General features: G+C 46.6%; 1 protein-coding gene across 17 annotated transcripts in view; it reads right to left on the reverse strand.

The window, feature by feature from the left end:
* Window positions 1–23,438, reverse strand: part of MARK2 (microtubule affinity regulating kinase 2) — a 1,484,563-nt gene that overhangs the window by 1,076,397 nt on the left and 384,728 nt on the right. For all 17 annotated transcript variants that reach the window (XM_069645125.1, XM_069645124.1, XM_069645120.1 and 14 more), the window contains exon 2: window positions 18,338–18,520. In XM_069645125.1, the coding sequence (XP_069501226.1) occupies window positions 18,338–18,520 (183 nt within the window). The remainder of the gene's footprint in view (window positions 1–18,337; window positions 18,521–23,438) is intronic.

The following is a 23,438-nucleotide window of genomic DNA, read 5'->3' on the forward strand; positions in this document are numbered from 1 at the left end:
CAAAAACCGCCTTAAGTAATGACGCAATAGCCATATTCTGCACCTAATTAGCCGGTAAACCCAAGGGTTATTGCATATTGTTTATTACTGTATTTACTGTTGTCCCCCCATGTTAGGCCTTTCACCCTCTATCCAGGTATTCCAAATCTAGGTGCTCCTTTTACAGCTAGGGTCACAGTATTTACTGTTAATACATTTGCTACTGTTCCCGTTTTAGCCTTTCTCCCTCTATCCAGGTGTCCCAAATCTAGGCACTGCTATTGCAATTAGAGTCACTGCCTTTACTGTCGTCCACCCGTGTTAGGCCCCGTTCTCCCTCTATTCCAGGTGTCCCAAATCTAGATGCTGAGATTACATCTAGGGTAATTTTATTTCTGTTACCGCATTTGCTGTTCCCGTGTTTAGCCTTCCTCTGTCTATCCAGGTGTCCCAGATCTAGGCGCTGCTATTACACCAAAGGTTACTGTATTTACTATTGTCCCCCCTGTGTTAGGCCTTTCAACCTCTATGTCGGTGTCCCAAACCTAGGCGCACCTATTACATCTAGGGTTAATGCTTCTACTGTTGTCCCCGCCCTGTGTTAAGCCCTTTGCATTCCTGTTACTACATTTACTATTGTCCCCGTGATAGGCCTTATCCCTCTATCCAGGTGTCCCAAATCTAGGCTCTGCTATTACATTTCCTGTTACTACATTTACCATTGCTCCTGTGTTAGACCATTCTTGAACTATACAGGTGTCCCTACTCGATCCCCATCTACTCTATCCAGGCGTTACTGTTACATCTAAGGTAATTGGATTTCTGTTACTACATTTGCTATTATCCCCGTGTTTGGCCCTTTCTCCCTCTATCCAGGTGTCCCAAATCTAGGCACTACTATTACATCCAAGGTTACTGTGTTTTCCGTTACTGCATCTGTTGTGCCCGTGTTTGGCCCTTTCTCACTCAATCCAGGTGTCCCGAGTCTAATTGCTGCTATTGCATTTAGAGTTACTGCATTTACTGTTTTCCATCCGTTAGACCTGCTCTCACTCCCAGGTGTCCCAAATCTAGGTGCCGAGATTACAGCTAAGGTAATTGGATTTCTGTTTCTGCATTTGCTATTATCCCTGTGTTTGGTTCTTTCTCCCCCTATCCGGGTGCCCAACCACTAAGCGCTGCTACTACATCTTGGGTTATTGCAAATTCAGTTACTAAACTTACTGTTTTTGTGCCCGGGTTTGTCCTTTCTCCCCTATTCAGGTGTTCCAAATCTAGGCGCTATTACACCTAGAGTTACTGCATTTACTTTACTGTTGTCCCCTTATTAGGCCCTTTCTCCCTCCATCCAGGTGTCCAATCTAGACGTTGGCATTCATCTAAGGTCACTGCATTTACTCTCCTCATACATTACATCTAGGGCTTCCCCTCTGTCCCGGTGTATCAGACGCTAGGTGCTGCCCTTGACCTCCCCTCCGGGATGGAGATACCATATCAACAAAGACCTCCCCCTCCGACGCCTCCTCATTCCCAGCCCTTCAGCACCATGCCTCCCCCCCCATAACTCAACCCTCCCGTTGCATAACCTCTGCTCTAGCACCCAACTTCATGAACCCCCCACTATAACCCACATCTGGTCATCATCCACGACCCTTGCCCCCGAACAGCACTGACCCTCCCCCCCGCTCTAGCTGTCCCCCCACTTCATTCCACCTCCAACTCTGAATGAACACTGTCGTGCCAAACACTTCTCGCCTCAAAACCTCATCCCTCAACCCAACCGAACACATCAACATCCATCCTCCCCCTAGCATCCATCGAAAACAACCCCCCCACTCCCTGTCAATACACCCCGTCTAATTTCAAACTCACAAGCAAGAGGAGCTTTGTGGCGCTCCAATCACCACGAGTCGCCCGCCACTACCACGCCATTCTTGTGCCCCGTGAGGAACACCTCTCCCTCTACCTCCCATGCTGCCCTCTCCCCCTCCTCAGCCTCTACTCTGGCCCACAGACTCCTCCCTTCATACCCTTTCCCTTCTCTGAAAGTAGCATGTCTCGCCCTTTCTAGAACAGCCGCTTCATCTTCTCCCTCTGATTCACCCTACCCTCTCTCACACTCCTCTAACACCAAAACACACAAAACATGGAAAGAGTGACCCTCGACCACTTCTCCATCGGTCCAACTCCCCATGCTTTCCCACCCCTACTTTCAGACCCTCCCTCCCACGGCCTCCACCCCCTTGCTCTCGACTTCTCACCCAGTACAGCTAAACCCCCAGCGCCCTCCAGACTCAAACCACAGACAACTCACTTAAACTCACACGTGCGCCACTCACCACCCCAATTAACCCCCTGATCGTTCTCACCACGTCTCACATACCTACTACCGCCCGCCTACTCTTCCTGCTCCCCATCGACCTAAACCTTTCACCCGATCCACAAAGTCCACATCCATCCTGACCCCCCATAGTTAATCTCAACCACCCAGACTGATCCTACCACTCCCCCATCTAATCAGGCACCCATGTCCTCTGATCCTTCCCAGCAATGAGCATCACAAAAACCTCATCCCCTCAAAGTCACATGCATCCTTTTCAATGCCCGCTGCGTAGCAAAAAACAGGCACAGCAACTTTGATCTCCTATCCGCTGGCAATCCCGGACCTCATTTTTATCACCAAAACCTGGTTCTCTGATGATTTTACACCAGTCGCTCATGAGGCCCCCGGCCTCCTACACCTCCTCCCCAGCTACTCGCTTATCGCCCACAACAGACCTTCCAGAGGTGGCGGAGTGGAAATCCTCTACAAACCCCCATTCTGTCTCACTCGCCGAAAACCCAGACATGCAACAACTACTCCTCTACAGACCCCCCACCCCCGGGATACGACAGACATTTTGCCAACAATCTCAGTGACTCAATAGTTACCATCCAGGTAAATCACCCAACTCTTACACTCCTGGGAGATTTCAATATCTGGTTCGATATGCCCAACAACCCCATGACCCAACCTCTAGTCGACATTCTTGATGCACTCAACCTCTCCTGACATACCACTGGCCCAACTCACTCCGGTGGGCACACCCTTGATGCGATCTTCAGCTCCTATGACCTTGTCTCTATATCCAGCCCCGAACCGCTTATCTGGACAAACCACTCTGCCATCCCTTTCTCTAGCCACACACTAACCCCTCCTCCCACAGCTCCCCCTGCCCCACATTTGATCACAAATGCTGGAACAAAGTCAAGGTACTCCCTGACCTAGCCAAAGCCCTGCTACTCCGTCCCCCAGCAAAGCTATCCTGTGGTTATCCCTTAACCTTTGAATCCTTTGACTCCTGGCTTAATGAATCACTAATTCCTCTCACCCCCTCACGCCCCGCAGCCTCTCGCAAAGGACCGTCCCCCAAATGGTTCACGCCCCAATTGAAGGCATTCAATAAACAAAAACTCTTGAATGCCAAAACCGATCTCAGCAGATCCACGTTCGCCCACCACCTTCATAATTACAAATCTGAGATATGAAAGGCCAAAAAGGCCTATTACAATAAACAAATTCTGGACTGTGGCAGCATCAGCAAAGAAGTCTGAATTTGTGAAACCTACTGGCACATCTTCCCACGGTGTCCAGTCAAATGGTCGAAAACAACGGATCGAATGACCATTTGATCGACAGTCAAATGGTCGAAAAAATAAAAAAGGTCGAATTTTTTTTAATTATTTATATATATTTTAGTTTGGGTTGGTAGAAAAATGTTTTTAATTAAAAAAAACCATTACAAAAAAAACCTTTTTTTCGATCATTTTACTGTCGATCAAAAGGCATTCGATCCTTTTGTTTTCGACCATATGACCTACAGCCTCTTCCCACACCACTCCAACACAAACTCTGCAACTCCCTCTCGCTACATTTCCTACATTTCTACATTGCACTCATCAGGAAGACAACCCTCAACACCAAGTTCTCCACCCTCACCCCCTCCCAAACATCTACCCCTCCTGATCCCGTTGCACAGACACTATGCCAACCTTTGACTCCTTCCAAACAATCGCGAGAGAAGAGTTCCTAGACCTACTATCAAGCAGCAGTTGAATATCAACAAATATTTGTCTCTGAACCTTTAAACAATTGTTAAAACCATAAATATCGGGTGTGACAAATTACTGGTTTACCTGACAATGTCGGAGGGGAAAAAGCTGAATGTGCTTTTTGTGCGCATACGGCATGTAAGTAAAAGCCAAATCCCATACCAACCAGGGGTTGCGGGGGGTATCCCCAGTTCCCCCATGTTGGGTATAGCAGGATTTTAGGGGCCGAGATGGGGGCCTGGGAGGGGTCTCCCGCTTCTGGTGCATGAGTGCCATAAAAAGAAAAAGAGAACGGGGCCTGTTGCGACCCAATTTAGGGTTGGGAAACTTCTGCTGCAGGGAGACTGGAGCACGGAAGTACGGCAGTGAGGAAGCGAAGTAACAGGTAAGTGGGGCATCAGGGGCAGGGGGTAGCTAGTACTTTTAAGGCGGGACAGGGTGATGTATTGTGAACAGTATTTTTTTTGGTATTTGATTTTTGCTGCTGCGTTTCATGCAAACTTTTCGTCCGCGATCTTATCGTAGAACCCAAATGACAGAAGATGGCAGCCTCAATGGTGTTTGGCTATTCCAAGGAATATGAACCTTCCAGCAATATAGAATTTTGACCTCGACATCTCTGCAAGAGTCCCATTTGTAACCGTGCCAACTTCCAAAGCACAACAAATCACCCAGTGACGCTGAGTGTTGGCAGTGTTGGGAGCTCTGTTTTGCTGCCCGACTACCTCGTTGTGGAAGGAAGTTGCTTTTCCCTTCATAGACCCAGCACAGGTCGCGGAGTGACGCTGAGTGTTGGCAGTGTTGCCTGGGGTGCCTGGGGAGCTGGGAGCCTCCACGGCCCCCGCCCTCGCCTCTGTGCCGAACTCCGCTCGCTTCTCCTCGGATCAGCTCCAATCGTGTTTTGCGCCTGAACGCGCCCCTCAGTGCATTTATTTTTATTTTTTTATTTTTAACTTTATTTCTCCGTGATCCCTATGACTTCTGTGGAGTACACCTTAGACCATGGCCCCTCGGGGATCAACATGGAAGATGCTGTGGTGTATCAAGGAGAAGAAGGTGCCACTCACCCGCTCACACGGCGGCAACGATGCTTCCTGGTTGCAGGTGGCTGCGCTCCCACTGACCCGCGCTTGGACCTAACGGTAAGCCGTTGTAAGTTCCGTAAAAAGAATTGTGCTTCTTCTACTTCCATAGACCCTGAGAACTATTTTGATTGTCAGGACAGCACTTTAGCCACGTGCAGTACTGACTTATATCCACTAGCATCGCCAAATCCACCGCATCCGACTATATTAAAAACATTACAAACAGAGCCCAACATAACCTATGCGGCGAAGGAGGGAGAGTCCGCTGTGGTTGAAGATGCTCATGGGGCATGTTTGGACTCTGCAATCGATAGTTGTGCATGTACAAACACCCGGTTGGATAACACAATAGTTAATGTGGCAAAAGGTAATGAATTGCTGATCACTAAGACTCTTTCATGCACGGCCGGAACGGTAATTGACCTTGACAAAGCCGCACAGGAGATGAGTATTGCTGTCGGCGATACCACTAGCGGAGACATGACCAACTGCATATACCCTACAGACAGTGCTAGTGGTATGGCCAGTGATGTTTGTGAACCTAGCGATAAACGGCTTGTCGGATCTCAGCATAGCCCCAATAAAGTCCTCAAGTTTGCGGAACGAAAAACTGGCGAGATCGTGGCCCACAGTGAGCACTTTAGAAAAACACCATTAATGGATGTTGCACTCAGGGAAATAGCTCTGATGACATGGCCTCGTCCTGGATCAGCTTCGGGCCGCTCGCCCTGCGTCAGGAAGAGCTATGACCGACGCAGCCCGCTGGCCCTAGTAGACATGAGCCGCGTAGATTTCAGAACGGAAATATCATCGATTGGATCCCGCAACCCCTCGGAACAAGTGAAGCCGATGGAGGTATTCTCGCCCTGTGAGGAGAACGTCTGCAGTCTCCCAGCTGGCCCACCAAGCCCAAATGAAGTTCCAAAACCTTGGTTAAAACCAGTGACGAAAAGGAAACGTCTAGAATCCATCAATGATGATTATAGTGACCTACTTATTACATCACAAAAAAGGCTCTCCGAGGAAAAGGAGCGAGCTGGCTCTCTTTTCACTGGACTTGAAACCTATTGTCCATCATCTGTGGTAGATATACAGCCAGATGCTCCATCCAAGAAAAGATCGAATTTACGTAAGAAAAAATCTAGATTCTCTCGAATAAGATCTCAGAAAAGTAACAAACAGAATAGCCAAACACTAAACATGGCAGAACTTCTGGCTAAAGAAATCACGAAAGAACTAAACACACTCATAATGGCTGCTCATACAATTTCGATGTCGCCATATATCAAACTATACAAACAGCTGAATGAGAATATTAAAGATCAAACAACTCTCATAGCTCTGTTGAACTCGAAAATTATCAATGTGGATCAAGATTTAAATTGGATGAAACAAACTTGGACTGATGACCATCTAAGAGCTGATGCATATATTAAGACCATTGTGGAACAAACCAAAAATAGTGCGATGGACAAACGACTGTTCGCCGAAGTAGCTCGAGAAGCCATAACACTACTGCAACAACATAAATTAAATCCCACTCTTAAATCAATGATACCTAAAGAGATCATAGTGCAGAATGATAAAGCAAAGGAACCTGCTGCGAATAATACAATAGACTATGAGACCCAAATCATGGTCCCAGATACTAGTTTAAATGCAGAGATAATCACGCAAGAGACGAGGTGTGAAAAAAGAGGTGCTAATGCTCCCCCGAGGAAATGTACACAAAAATCAAAATGATCACGAGAAGCCGTCATCTGCATAAATGAGAGCAACAGAATCTGTAGTAGCGAAAAAACGATTACGCTCACCAGACAGCTAAAAGATGTTCCACAAAGGTGCGAAGTAAATAAGAAATCATACCTACCTCAAACGCAGGACACTCCCTCGGACAGAGATGAGGACTTAACGTCAGCAAATTCTGCAAGCAAGTGTATAATGGACGTTGCTGTTTCAGCTTCTCAATCAGAACAAGGCGTCAATGAGCCTGAGAACCAGGATCCCATGAGCTCTATACTTGTGACTGAGGGACCTGGTGTGACAGTCTCTCCTGCCAAGCCAAATTCAATACAAAAAGGGATGTTCCCAATATTTTAATCAAAAAAAATCAGATGCAGCACTAAATAATAAAGTCAGAGACACGATGATTGAGAAAAAATCCAAAAATAAGAAAAAAAAAAAATGATCTTACACTCGATCTACATGGATTTTTTCAAGGAACATCAAAGGGCTTTGTTCTACTATAAATATCAAGCAAGTGGATGAAACTGCCGCTAAGGCTAATCTATGCACAGTGAAGAATTCCATACCAGCTGAGCAACTAAACCCAAAAGAAGCACCAAACGACCAACCTTTTGGAATTGTGAGCATTTCTGAAGAGCTTTTAGATCTCTCAACATATGAGCTTTGTGAAAGTGATCAAGATGATTGGATTGAGATTCCTGAATCGGCCATGTCTGAGGATCGGCTCCCCTCAGACGCCTTAATCAACATTGACCTCAATATGGGAAAAAAAAGATCAAGCACTCCCTAAAACGAAGATTCTTGCAAAGCAGCCAGCTAGTAGAACCATTCCATCCTCCAAACCTGGTTACCCAGATCATGAGACACGTGCACATCAACAAAGAGACACTAAAAGCGATTCTCCCAAACACTCTGGCATAATCTTACCTGCCTTAGAGGATGTCTCCTCTGAATGTATGACAATTGAGTCTAAAAGAGCGCTAACTTTAGCCACCAAGAAACTCGCACAGTCTAAGGTAAAGCATAACTCGAGTAACTCGGACTTGTGGAAATATGAGCGAAACCTTGAGATCTTGGAGGCCAAAATGGCGCTAATAGATAAAGGATTAACTGAACCTAATCCGATAAGAGAAGTTGATCCTAAAGTAGTATCTCCCCATAATCTTAAACCTCCTTTGGAACAGTCTTCAAAAGCCCCATCATCGTTACAAAAGAGCCAATGGATTCTGCAAAAACCGACATACCCGAAAGTACAGCATAATGCACGAGCAAGCGACACTGATGGCTCTGAATATAGCCTACAAGCTCGAAGATCTAAGAAAATGGGGAAATATCTGTTGCGCTTAGAACGCATAGTGAGAGAAAAAGATGGCCTTCTCTTAAACAGGAATAATGTGATGAAGCTACTACATCATATTCCACAACTAAGAACTGTGGCTTCTGATGACATCCTAATAGTAGAATTCGAGGGCGAGAAAAATAATGACTGCGTGATCCTGCATATAGCTTCTAAAATTATCTGCGATTCACTATTAGACACCGGAACCATTCTGAACTCTATGGGGTTTGATATACATGAAATCTGAAATTCACAGAAGGCAGATCAACCGATGAATAAAGGACTGGTACTAGCTTATAATCCTGAAACTGACGATAAAAGTGTGCAATGTGTCGAAGAACAATACTCAAGAAGCAAAAATGTCCCTTCAAAGTGCCACATCATTAATGAAACACAAATTTCAGAAACAGAGCTAGCCGGAGTATCGACTGAGCAGATGTACTCCAAAATGAAGAAAACCATCAATCCACAAAGGGAAGACATGGATTGGTCATGGGTTGCTAAAACTATCAACAACACAAAACATAGCTAATGCCCAAAGATCAAGGAGACTGGCAATATATGCATAGCTTCATGGAACACACGTGGGCATTCACATCTCTTTGAAAATACATCCAATTAATTGATGGACATAGACTTGCTCTGTTTGCAAGAGACTTGGCTACTGGAATCACCAGTAGCAGACGGCTTTGAGATAGCCTTCAACAGAGCAATTAAAGGGGAAAAAGGCCGACCCATGTCAGGAATGGTAACGCTCGCAAAAGTAAAAAGTGGCATACGTATCTTATCTCGTACTATTGTGTCACCATATATATAAGTGTGCAAAGTGAAACTTCCAGAGAGATACGCGAACAAAGATAATTTACTAATACTGATTAATATATATTGGCAACATGCAGCAATATTATTAGACAACTTCATGGAAACCATTTCAGAATTAATTTGTAATATCAAAAGGAATGAAAAGGATACAAACATCTTAGTATGTGGAGACCTAAATATAAATTGTCTGTCTATTATAAATGACTCCCTTGAAGAAAAAATAACCAATGGTGAACAGGCAGCTAGGCGATGGATGCAAGAAATGAAAGTTTGGAACTTACAGTTGTTGAATGGCAACACGCCAGGGGACACTCCCGCCCATCCAACCTGGCAAAGACTTTGGCAAAGTTCGACAATTGACTACATGTTCGTAGACGGAATCCTAAGAAGCGAGGTCTTGTCTCTCAAAATCATTGAAATGAAGGTCAGCGATCACTGCCTAGTAAAACTGTATTTGAAATCAAACAAACCTTGAAGACCAGCTGTCAATGAAGCACCGACACTTGAAATAGGTCCTGGTCGTAACAGGCTAAGATTGAGTGAGAATAATATCATCTCACTAAGGAAATCACTTGAAAATACAACAGAAATGGAACAAATTGAGTACACCACTCTATTAGAGATATATCGGGAGAAAAAACGTAATAAGGCAAGACCGGATTTCACACAGCTCCATGCATGGGATGCAGAAGTTAATGAAAAGAAAAAAAACCTGAAAAAAGCACTGAGAATGCTCAAAAACAAGTCCAATACAAATAACCAAAGCATGATAAAACATCTGAAAAAAACTTATAAGAACTAGCTAATTAGCCATAAACACATCATGTTACAAAGAGATGCTGAAATTATGATGGAAGTACTTGCTAAAAGAAAGACTAGAGATTTTTGGGCCTTGCTGAATAACATCTCAACACCCCAAGGAGCCATTATGAAATCTATGATTCCGGAAGTTCAATGGGTCAGACATTACGCAGAAACATTCAACAACAATCAACCCAATATAAGAATTTTACCATCCTCAGAGCATGAGTGGTCAATTGAAATAAAAAAAGAGGACATCTACAGAAACATTCTAAAATTAAGTACATCTACAGCACCGGGACCTGATGGTCTAACAAATCAACACCTAAAACAACACCCAGAATTATGGGCAGATTTCTGCTACTCATTATTTCGGACCATTCTCCAGATGAAACAGATGGGAATAGTTTCTTACCTGTAACTCCATTTCTCCAGCATTGGTATCTTTCATGGATTCACATGCTTAGAATATTCCCCGTCGTCAGGCTGGGAATCCCCGGTACATTATATAGACCCTTTCCCATAGGAAAACTTTTGACGCTTATGCGTCCTATCCACCTCGTTTTGTATCATGCGTGCCCGCGCCTTCAGGACGCCATGATATAAATACAGGTCCCGCCCCCGCGCTCCCTCAGATTTCGGCCCCCAAAGTAGTGGGGGAAACCAGTTTGCATGGCCAGGGGAGGCAGGCGGGCGCATGTGAATCCATGAAAGATACCAATGCTGGAGAAATTGAGTTACAGGTAAGAAACTATTCCCTTCTCCAGCATTGGATCTTTCATGGATTCACATGCTTAGAATAGATTACATAGCAGTACCATCCCGAAGAGAGGAGGCGTGCATGCAAACTCACATACTTTCCTCACAATGCCAGTTCTCTATGGTCGTGTACCCATCAGCAATAGCTAACATAGAGAACGAACAATATTCAATCATAATTGCAACCAGATCCAACCCCTCAACCGGGGCTTACCTTATTGGAATAGGTGTCGAAGCACCGCCTGTCCCATCCGAGTATCTTCGGCATGTTGTTGTGACAGGCAGTAATGGCGGGTAAAAGTGTGTGTAGCCGCCCAGGTAGCCGCCATGCAGATGTCCCCCAGAGGGACTCCAGACCACAGCGCCGTCGACGATGCCGCCGCTCTAGTGGAATGAGCTCTTGGGCGTCGCAAAAGAGGCTTCCCAGCCTTGGCATGGCAGTACGAAATGGTAGACGATACCCATCTTGACAGTCCTTGCTTTGAAATGGCTTTGCCTTTAGCACCCAGACCATAGGCCACGAACAATTGCCTCGTTTCCCTGAAAGGTTGCGTGCGATGAAGATAAAACTTAAGAGCCCTCTTCACGTCTAATGTGTGTAACGTGCGCTCCGCTCCCGAGCATGGCTCTGGAAAAAACGTAGATAAGACAATAGAGGAATGTTTATGGAACACTGAAGGCGCCTTCGGTATGAACTGTGGGTTAGTGGCAAGGACCACCTTGTTCTTAAAAAATCTTAAGTATGGGCAGTCTACCATTAGAGCTTGGATTTCCGAAATACGTCGGGCTGAAGTGATGGCCCCCAGGAAGGCCAATTTCCACGACAAAAACTTTAGAGTCGACGATGACATTGGTTCAAAAGGAGGTTTCATAAGAGACGCTAACACCAGATTGAGGCTCCACACCGGAGGAAATCTCTTCTCGGGAGGGAAACTCCTGAACAACCCTTTAAGGAAGTGCTTAATCAGGCGGTCGCTGAATAATGGTGCGGAATGTCGTTGACGTGTAAACCTGGAGATGGCGGCCAGGTGTACTTTTATCGACGACACCGATAAGCCCTTTTGAGCTAAGAACAGCAAGTATGGGAGGAGCTGTTCCGGCATAATCAACTGCGGATCCAGACCTGGTTGATCCCCACACCACTGACAGAAACTCCTCCATTTGTATGAAGTGTTTGTGGAAGGTGCTCTTGCCGCTTGCAGAATACGACGACACTCCTCCGGAATCGTTAGCTGGCCGAATTCGGCGAAGTCAGGAGCCAGGCCGTCAACTTGAGGCTGTCCGGGTCGTGATGCCAGATGGTACCCTCCTGTCGAGACAGAAGGTTGGGGATCTTCCTGAACCTCATTGGCTCCGCTGCAGCCAAGTGCAGCAGGTCTGAGAACCACACCTGTCTGGCCCAATACGGGGCTACCAAAATCACCCGACATGGGTACTTGAGGATCCATTGTAACGTCCTCCGGATAAGAGGAAAAGGAGGGAATGCGTACAGGAATTTGTTCGTCCATGGGAAGGAGAACGCATCTCCCAGTGAGCCCTGCTGAGGCCATCTGCTTGCGTACTGTGGGCATTTTTTGTTGGCCTTCGTCGCGAACAGATCGATGGAAGGATGTCCCCACTTCTTGAATGCATGTTGCAGTTGCTGGTCGTTCAGCACCCATTCGTGAACCTCGTTCATTTCCCTGCTGAGGGCATCTGCCTCCACATTTCGCACGCCTGGTAGGTGGAACGCCAAGATTAGCATGTTGTGTTGCAGGGCCCAATGCCAGATTTTCTGTGCCTCCGTCGACAGGGACCTGGAACGTGTTCCTCCTTGTTTCCTTAAGTAAAACATTGTAGTCGTGTTGTCCGTCATGACACGCACCACAGAGTCTCTCAGTTGAGGAAGAAAAGATTTTAGCGCCCATCGCACTGCTCTCAGTTCTAGCAGGTTGATATGCAGGGAGGACTCTTGTAACGACCATCGGCCTTGTACTTGTAACATCTCCAGATGAGCTCCCCATCCGCTCAGTGATGCATCCGTCACCACCGTCTTCTGGAACTCCGGTTCCAACAGAGGCATTCCGTTCGTTAGATGAGTAGAAACTCTCCACCAGCGGAGTGCTTGTACCAGTTGTTCGTCGATGACCAGTCTGTCGGACCAGCGACCTTGGCTCTGCATCCAACGGTCCGCTAGAAATTCCTGGCAAGGTCTCATAAACAGGCGGCAGTTGTTTATGAACGGAATGCAGGACGACATGGTCCCTAGCAGGGACATGTATTTGCGCACCGACACCCTGGTACCGCATTTCCATTCCGACGCCTTGCTTTGTAGCTTCAGTATTCTTTCGCTGGATGTCTTACCAGGCCTGTGCGCGTATGAAACTCCGCTCCTAGAAAGACCAAGGTCCTCGAGGGCTCTACGGAGGACTTGCTGAAGTTTATCGCGAAGCCCAGTTCCTGTAAAAGGGACATCGTGGCCCCCAGACTGTTTCGTGTTTGTTCCATGGACGAGCCTCTGAGCAGCCAGTCGCCTAAATATGGATAGACATGGTGACCGTCCTTCCTCAAATGGGCCGCTATGGGGGCCAAGCACTTGGTGAACGTCCTGGGGGAGGACTTGAGACCGAACGGGAGGACCTTGAACTGAAAATGCTTTTGGCCGACGACGAACCTTAAGTATCTCCTGTGTCGTGGACGTATTGGGATATGAAAATATGCGTCCTGAAGATCTAGCGACGACAGATAATCCATGGGTTGCACTGACCTGATAACCTCCTGGAGCTTTAGCATTTTGAATTTTGAGCTCTTTAGCCATTTGTTGAGTACCCTCAGGTCGAGGATGGGCCTCCATTTTCCATTTGGCTTCTTGACGACAAAGAACCGGGAATAAACCCCTTGTCCTTCCTGTGCCACAGGAACCCGTTCTACCGCTCCTTTTTGTAGCATAAGCGCCACCTCTTGTCTTAGAACTCGAAGGTGGGGCTGGGCCGAAAACACTGGCGGAAGACTCGGAGGCTTGTTTTTGAATTGCAGCGCATGACCCATGCGAACCGTGTCCAGAACCCATCGATCTGTGGTGATGCATTCCCATTGGTCGATATGATGAGAGACTCAACCCCCCAGGACGTTCCGAAGGCCGTCATTGGTTGCTGGTTTGCTTGTCCTTCGTCGACGAGGGACCCGAGCCTCGTCGTCTGGAGGCTTGATAATCTCTGCCTCTACGTGCCGACTGGGATGCCCGTCTGTAGCCTTGTGAAGAGTATGAGGGCCTGTTAAATCCACGGTCCCCAGAGGCTCCAAAGCGGGAGTTTCCGGAGGCGTCCCTGAAGGGGCGAAAGGAGCGAAAACTTCTACCTGTTTGTAGGGCGCCAAGAGACCTAGCGGTATCTGTGTCTTCCTTCATCCCCTTCAAGGCTTCATCAACCTTATCTCCAAACAGATGTTCTCCTTCACATGGCATGTCTAGAACTTTGTACTGGACTTCAGGTCTAAACGTAGTACATTTGAGCCACGCTTGTCGACGAAGTACTACCCCATGATTGATTTGTTTGAACCCCGACTCTGCTAGGTCCACCGCAATATTAATTGCATGGTTCGAGGCCTCCTCACCATCCCGTACTAGTAACATGGCTGCTTTGCGATGTTCTTCCGGCAGGTGTTCTAGGATAGGGGCTATTTTATGCCACATCGCCCTATCATAACGCGATACAATCGCCAAGGAGTTGGCTGCTCTCACCGTCGTGGCGCCGACTGAGAGTACCTTTTTCCCGAAGGCGTCCTGTCTCCTTGCCTCGCTTTCTGGAGGGGTTGAACATTTTTGCTGTACTCTGGCCTTCCTAGCCGCAGCCGCCGATACCACAGAGTCTGACAGTGGTTGTGATGTTAGACATTTTGGAGTGGACTCCGGAGCTTTAAACTTTTTCTCAATACGCCCCTTAATAGCCGGTTCCGAGAACGGATGACGCATCGTCTTGAGGCCTTCTTGCCATACGTGGTCCAGGATTGGGATGGCAAATACCGATTTCCTCCTTTGACCCATGTGATCAAAAAGAAAACAATCTTTCTTCTGCTCCTCAGGAATTAAGCCGAACTCGGAACACGCTTTTCCCATCATTGCATGGAAGGCTCCCACATCATCCGGAGGAGATGGTTGTGTCTGGCTCCTCGTGGACTCTACCTCTACATCCGAATTCCATGTTGGGTCTCTCGACAGTGACAGGGAGATGTCCGACCCGGAGTCACCTCGTATAGAATCGGACTCCGATAGCTCACCCACCTCCTGCAACCGAGGACGATCCTTCGCCACCTGGGAGGCCGAAGGGCTTTTGGTCGTCGTGCGAGCTGCTTGAGCTTGTTCGTCGACGGAAGGTGCAGAAAATATCGACGATGAAGTGCCAGGCTGAGGGATCTGCGTGTCCAGACGCTGCAGGAGCTTCTGAAGTGTATTAAGCACATCCAGAGACAAAACCGTCTGGGGGGTCAGCAACGTCGAGGATAGAGGGACCACACCCCCACTCGCACTCGTTGTCGACGTATTGGAAGGCCGTAGGCCCAAGTCCGAAGGCTGCATAACCATGTCACCTTCTCCTTCCACCGACGACCCCGGCAAGGCCGTGTCTTGCAGCAGGACCTCAGGGGGGGCCGGTTCACAAACCTCTGGCTGCCAGGCCATAAACTGAGTCCCCGTCGACGAAGGAATCCCCACCGCTGCTGCCTGAATAGTAATCGGCATCGTCAGCGATACCGGGGTCGACGAGCCAGTCGCCGGCACCGAGCCTTTAGACTTCGTAGCCAATTTCGTTGCCGACTTCCCTGCTGAAGCGTCTCGACTCACGGAAGACCTAGGACGGTCCCCTGAGGAGGATTTAGATGCCGCTTGCCTCTCCGTCTTAGAGGATGAGGAGGAGGAGGACTTTTTGTGTGATGAGGAAGACCCAGCATGCTTCCCCGCATGCTTGTCCGCAGGGCATTTTTCGACAGGCCTCGCCTTCTTCGAGGGAGGTTCCGACTTGCTCCTGGAGGTCGTGGAGCCAACTTCTGATGCCGGATAGGCACCCGCTCCGTCATTAAGCCAGTCGACCAACCTTCTTTTCTGATCTTTAAGGGTTTTTTGGGAGAAACCCTGGCATATCTCGCATGTATCCGCCGTGTGGTGCGGGTGGAGACAGTAGATACAATCCATGTGGGCATCACCTTCATAGACTTTTTTGAGTCCACATGTCGCACAAGGACGGAATAGAGCTTTTCCGGACATTTTCTTCAGTACGGAACTTCGCCGAAGCGAAAGCACAACCTAACTTCAATTAGCAGTAACCGCGAGGATCCCACTACTTTGAAAGACGGTTGAAATCTGAGGGAGCGGGACCTGTATTTATATCATGGCGTCCTGAAGGCGCGGGCACGCATGATACAAAACGAGGTGGATAGGACGCATAAGCGTCAAAAGTTTTCCTATGGGAAAGGGTCTATATAATGTACCGGGGATTCCCAGCCTGACGACGGGGAATATTCTAAGCATGTGAATCCATGAAAGATCCAATGCTGGAGAAACCATCTTCCTGGCGGTGTGCCATTGTAGTACCAATTTTTAAAAAAGGTGCTCGAACTGACCCCAAGAATTACTGGCGATAGCTCTGCTCGATGTGGTCGGCAAAATCTTTGCCTCCCAGCTCCAAATCCAACTACTACAATGGATCCAAGATTCCAAAAGATACGACCTTCGACAAACTGGATTCGTGAAAGGGGTTGGTTGCGGGCTGAATTTAACAATTCTGAACTTTCTGAAAATGGAAGCAATCCGACAAAACAGAAAGATCTATGTAGCATTTGTTGATCTATCTAGCGCTTTTGATACCATCGACCGAGGGATGCTCTGGGAAAAGATGAAGAAATGGAAGTGCCCAGATAATCTACTACAGCCTATAAAGGAACTCCACACAGACACAGTCATTAAAATCAGACTTGATTCAAGTGGAACGCTGAGCAAGCCAATTGAAATGAATCAAGGTGTGAAACAGGGCTGCCCGCTTGCAGCAACGCTGTTTGGTTTATTTATGTCTGATATTGGCGATAGTCTCGCAGATGTAAATTCCTTTCCACCGAAAATAAATGGGCAGGCAATAAGTTGGATGCTATATGCAGATGACATTGCATTACTGGACCTAACACCGATTGGACTAACTCGAAAACTAGCGGCTCTAGAGAGATATGTAGAACAAAACAAACTAAAAATCAATCCTGCAAAATCTGAAATAATAATCCTGCAAGATTTAACACGAAATAATAAACGGAGTACAAAAAGCATCCCAAAGTGGAGATTGAGAAATGACATCTTAAGATGTGTGAAAAAGACAAAGTACCTAGGTGTCTGGATCAACAGTAACATAAATGACGCACCCTGGACAGAGAATGCTAAACAAAAATGTAGACAACTAGCAAGTCAAGGAGTAGTAATAAATAAAAAGTTCGGGGAATTCTCGCTACAACCAGTAATAGCCCACTATAACCAAAAAGTGATCCCATCACTGATCTATGGGGCAGAAAGTGCCTTAGGAGTGTCTGCCACTCTATGGCCAGAACTAGAAAATCAATATTGGAGGAGAGTCTTGCATTTACAGAAAGGAATCTCGAGTGCATGTGTGAGATATGAACTTAATTTAATATCCATGCATGCCCGAGTGTTATGGAACATGCTATCCATATATCGGAAAATCATCACAGTAGAATGTCTTCCTCAGTTCAAGATCTTACAAAATGCCATGAAGGGCAACAAAGAAACCCTATTTAAATGGGCAGTCGGGTGTAAAAAGCAATTAGAGCTACTGGGAACTGATCAAGATACCCTGAGAAACAACCCGAATTATGTGAAGAAAAAGCTTTGGGAACAGGATTGGTGCTCGACAGTTGATGATCGCAATCGCCACAAACTTATGGAAGATGCAGCTATTGAGGCAAAAGATCGAAAGAAACTGCCTCAATACTTGATGAGATCTGCTAATGCAAGACATCGAGCAATCTATATGAAATTTCGTATGAACTTAATAAACACCAGAGTAAGCCAAGCAATAAGAACGCGGAATTTGAAAGCATTACTCAGGTGTCGTCTCTGTAATAAACACCAAGAAACCCTTAAACATCTTACACTGAATTGTGAGGCCCTGAAAGACCAGAGATCTGTACATTTAGGACATCTAGTGCGGAAATATGCCACCTTAAGCGGAGAGGATCTATGGCGAAAATTTCATAACCCATGTGAAAAAGACATTTTCGGGTTGACATATTTCTTGGAAATACTCGAAAGTTTGCTAAATGAGAACTAAATTGGAGAAAGAATCTAAAAAGTAATGGGTGCTTCAAAAATGTTGAGATGAGGTGAAGAGGTGAAGCAAAGCCAGACAAAGGATTGGTAATGGAGCAATGAATCATCTGTAGCGAACAGAGTTAATGAAAAGTGGGATCAACCAAGTCGGGGGGGAAGCAATAAGGCATGGAACGCAACACTGTTATGAAATAATACACCATAATGACTCATTTCTGAAGCACCCCATAGATAGATAGGGGAGGAATTGTGTGTATAATTTTGTTTTTTCAAAAAGTTTGTACAAACTAAATGAAAATAAAAAAATAAACAAATCACCCACATAATATTGTGATGGGCAATCCTGAAATGCTTAGATGCATGCTTACTTAACCTCCCCCGAACCAAATCCCAGAACATCACCCCAGAACTAACCTCTTTCCCAGTCAAGACGTGCCGTGCCAACTTGACCTTGGCGAAGTTTCCCTTCCCAATCGTCTTCAGCAAGCGGTAGTTGCCTATGTGTGGCTGATCGTCCACAGAGGTGGCAATGGTGTTCCGACATCTCAGCATGTTGGATTTGCTGCTGGACTTGGACTCCGAGTGCCCCACAGCCGTCTGCAATAAAAACATAAAAAAAATACATAAGAACATCCATTAGTCAACATTTCAGACAAAACACCTGCCACATCTTTCACAATGTATACACACTGATTTGCCAGAACGGATTTAACTGCTTACAAAGGAGTAACATTCGAGTAATGAGAACACAGAAAGGTCTGGCAAATAGCTGCAGCTCTTTTTAAGAATCACATCTAAGTTACCAGCCCATTGTGGAAATAGAGGATCAGGTGTCGGGATCATGGTGCACCCAGCAGAGCTTTTTGAGGGTCTTGGTACTGCATACACGATGCTACAGGCAAGGAATTCAGGTGCACGGACACGAATATCAGAGACTCGTGATCGTTCATTCAAAGCACAAGTTTACAAGCTTGACTGCAAAGCCCATTTCATCAGGAGCTCACAAACAGCTTTCACTATAGGAAATATATGAATATTAAAAAGGCAAGACGAAGACCCTTTCAACATCAAGCAGCCACATTAGTCTGAACTACAGGGGCTGCCTACGAAGCTTTGCAGCAGCTCCCAGAGTACAGTTTGAGTGCAAGCTAGCTCAGTGCTCTCCAGTTAGCGTTCACCCTCCACTACCATGTTCATGAAGCAGAAGAGCCAAGACAGGTGCCTTCGGTTCAAGTCAGAAGCTGCTCAAACAAACTCTCTCAACTCACAAATATGACAGGCTTGGACCGCTTTGAACCGTATAAACAAGCATCAAGATGGGACAAGTGGCAACATCAGGGAAAGCAATAGGAAGGACTGGACACAGACGGTAGATTAAGTATTGGTTGTGCCAGCCTGTAATAAGACATTTTGGTAAAGAAAAAAGTGAAGGGTAAAGCAAGTGCAACTGCCATCTATGCCCTTCCAGTGACTCTGGCAGATGTTTTGCAACAGTACAAGACCAGATCCATGGGAGGTAAGGGGGGGAGGGGAGCAGATATGCAAACACCACAGATTCTTAATGTTCTGCAGCTGTCATTGGCCCAGCATACTTGTAATATTGCAAACCGGTTCCACCGTTCTAACCAACAACTCCACAGCATCGAAATCAATAATTTTAACGGAAAACCCTGAACTGGGAGTGACAACACAAAAACTGCGGTTTGATAAAGATCAGGTGGTAAAATGTAGCGGAACAGATTTAGCACAGCAAATAGTCTTGGGAAGCTATAGCGACCCGCTTAATCACCCACTGCCCCCTCACCCTTTTTTTAATAAAGCATTGTGCCCCCATCACAGAAACAAAAAGGTCTGAGTTGGGAATAACCTAAAATGGGACACGTGAGGCCAGTAAGCTAGCACCCAAGGCAACAACCAATTCCAGAGTCTTTGGTCTCCAAACATTGCTGCTTATCAGCAGAATGGAATGAAATCAATGTGGCAAAAGCCACTATGCAAATATTTTGCTGAATAAATATTAGTGTGTGTGTGTATTCGAGCCTAGATGGCTCAATTGCCAGTTTACATTATTCCTAGTTAGCACCTAATTCAGTTTCTGGTAAACCCACTTATTGCCATTTTACTGCATGCCCAATGAGTACATCAATGGTTTGCAATATGACGCTTTGCATGTAAGTTTCCACCAAGCTGCATAGAATGCACTACGCTCACTTATTGCTTGTCCTAAAGTACACTCTGTCATTTGAACTTTCGGAGAAAGGATGCAGCTTTTCCCACGAAAGCCTCCAATATGCATTCTCCGTAAACTCCCAGTTCGATATTACCAGTACAATTCCAGTGTGATTCTCAGTAAATGCCGTATACACAATTCCAGTGGAAAGACCTGAACCTTACAAATCGGTCCCAAATCTAATCGAAAAGCAAGTTGTCATGGAGAAACGCGCAAAAACTGAAACATCCCACCGATCAAAGATGAGGTCCAGGACCCACCACATACTCTCGGTGAGGGCGTGGGGGGGGGGAGGGCTCGTCAGACCCTGCAAACCATTAAGGATGTGGTTGTGCAATAATGGTCCTCAAGCATGCAAACCTATAAGGTTTTCAGCATAACCAATGAACAGCCCTACAGATAAGGGGTGCATCGGCCACTTTTATGTCCTAAAATAGGCAAATGCGCCCAAAAAATAAAGAGTAAAATACTCTCAACAAAAAATAGGAAATGGGCATGGTGGATATTAAGCCCCTGCTTTCACCCACAGAAATCCATGGATAGGTTTTGACCATAGCCACATATCGGGAGCACCGGCAGGTGAAAGCCGACCCTCCCTTCAAAGGCCCGACATCAAAGGCACCTATCTGAGCTTGGAGAAGAGACCAGCGACTGTATGCTTGAACCAGCCCTTTGCTCATCATCAAGTCTTCCAGGGTAAGCTACTGTGACACAACCAAGTTGCACCTTATACTTCCCAGCGAGTGTGCCCGCACCCAACTCCCAAAACTACGACATGCGGCGCATCACGACCTCGCCCCGAACTCCTCAAAATCCAGATTTATCCCATTACTAAGAGCCTGCCACCACATCAAACTCTCGCACTGCACCCGCTGAATGCCCTCCTGCCCGAACCATCCCCTGCTTAGTATACTACTCTAGACACCTCTCTCCCACTGCCTTCACCAAGAACGGGATCAGGCACCTTCCCGCGTGGCGATTACATCCCCCACCAGTCTTCACATCTTACTAGCTGATGCATTATGCACGATGATGTAATTTGCACAATGATGTACTCTGCACAATGAGATAATTCGCATTATGATGTAATTTGCACACAAATGGTAATTCCTATTATGATGTACCTTGCTCTGAGGGTGCTTCCCCTATGATACCACCTAGCTCTGCGCTCCCGCAATGTTAACCATGCTCACTAGTTCAAAAGAGCCTGCCTGTGAACCGATGTCTTGGGTCTAGAAGAAATAGCTTTGCGTGATTCAGTATTGCTTTATTCCCTAAGCCCCTTCTCGCTACATTCTCATGCATAGCATTGTACTGAGCGTTGTTACCCCTGCCCTGTGTGTTCCATGCTCGCCATACTGCTTTACCCTCAATTCTTTTGCGTGCATGGTCAAGCACCCACTAATAGTGTCTAGCAGATTTGCCTTGGACTTAATTGTACCAGTGTGTGTTTCCAACTGTTTGCCAATGGTAGCAGACTCCACCACATCCTATTGCTAGGAACCAACCCCTATTCAACCCCCACAATTACCCCTTTGTCCGCTCCATAGTAGAAATAACCGTACCCCAGATTACCCATCTGACCTCACCCACTTCACCTGACGCAACTACCCCAACACAGCTTAACATTCAAGTGTAAGCAGGTAGCCTAGTCCCATATAGCCTCACAAACTGCCCTGCAGCACTCCTATTATGCAGGCGTCCAACTATAGTGGCAACACCGACCATAATATGCAGAACACTGCTCTGCACGGCAGGCACCTTTGCGCAGTTGGGAAATGGCCTCACACGACTGTTGTCCACGCCACCACCTCCACCCTTGCCCAATACCCTTCCTACCAAAAGTATCCCCCTTCCCACCACCACCTACTTGGCCCCTCAACACAACAACAATGACCTCCCACCCTAGAGGTGTAACAGCTTTCAAACTCCCACCCAGCCCTTCTTGGGACACCTCATCCACCACTCCCGTAAGCCTATCATGAACTACTGCCCCTTGGCTAGGAACAATGCGCAGCGAGCGCCTCAGCTCAACAATGCCAGAATCCTTACTATCCACCACCCTTCCCATCCTAGGGACCACAAGGCTATTAAGATTATGCTCACAAACCTGTTTATACCACCCCCACCCATGTACCTCTGGTCCACTCCCTTCCCACATCTCAGCTTGATCAGGACTCCACACTGCTTAAAGAGCCCACACCTAACGCCCCTCCATCCCTCACAGAGCTCTCTTCGTGCCTCAGATAGCTCCCAACTCCAGCCTCAAAGGTGCTCTTTTAAATGCACAATCACTAAGAGCGCATGCTACCGACATACATGACTTGCTCCTCAACCAACATTTAGACTTCTAGTCATCACAGAAACCTGGCTACACCAAGCTACAGGCTCCCTACTTGCCCTAGCTATTCCTCCCGACTATACTATCCTCAGGGCCGGCTGCCAGGATACCATAGGAGGTGGAGAGGCCCTCATAGGTAAATCCACATTACAGTTTAGATCCGGCCCTCTGGACTCTGTGTTAGGTTACAAACTCCTACTAAAACTTACAACCGATCCCAAAACCACAATCAATTTCCTCATCTTATTTAGACCTCTGAATAATGCCAACCACCCCGAATCAGACATCCCCTTACTCATCACCCCCCTCCTCAAGTCCAATACTACATTATCCTAGCTGACATCAACCTTGGATATAATGATAAACGATCATAAATCTACTGCATTTTCCGCGGCCCTCCAAGAAATGAACTTCACTCCGATTGTAAACTCCCCCACTCATTCCAAAGGAAGAATCTTGGATTGGATCTCAACACTAAATGTAAACTTATCTCTATAATCCATTTCCGAAATCACTTGGTCAGATCACTACCTAATATGAATTTTGAAACACTTCTAAACACGCACTCAACGAACCAAATCGTATCCTGGCGCAGATGAACAAAACAATAAGGCTCAGAAGGCCAGGAGGACCAACTCGGAAAAACGAGACCAGACGGACAAAGTAATCCAGAGTCACAAGTTTATTTAAAGAGATGAGTTTTGAGACCTGCTCTGAAAGTCATCAAGGAGTTCGCTTGTCTCAGATATAGTGGGAGACTGTTCCACAATCTGGGTCCAGTCACTGAGAAACACCCATCTCCTCTAGACCTGTACTTCATACTGGGAATTACAAGGAGGAGGTGATATATGCTTTGACATTCTGACTACGAAAACCCAGGGTCTGCCTCACAACAAACCATGCCCTATCTCGGTGAGAAACACCTGCAAATTTACAGCAGAAAA

The sequence above is a fragment of the Ambystoma mexicanum genome, chromosome 2p (genome assembly GCF_040938575.1).
Source record: "Ambystoma mexicanum isolate Mex_15411 chromosome 2p, UKY_AmexF1_1, whole genome shotgun sequence".
NCBI classification, from domain to species: Eukaryota; Metazoa; Chordata; class Amphibia; order Caudata; family Ambystomatidae; genus Ambystoma; species Ambystoma mexicanum.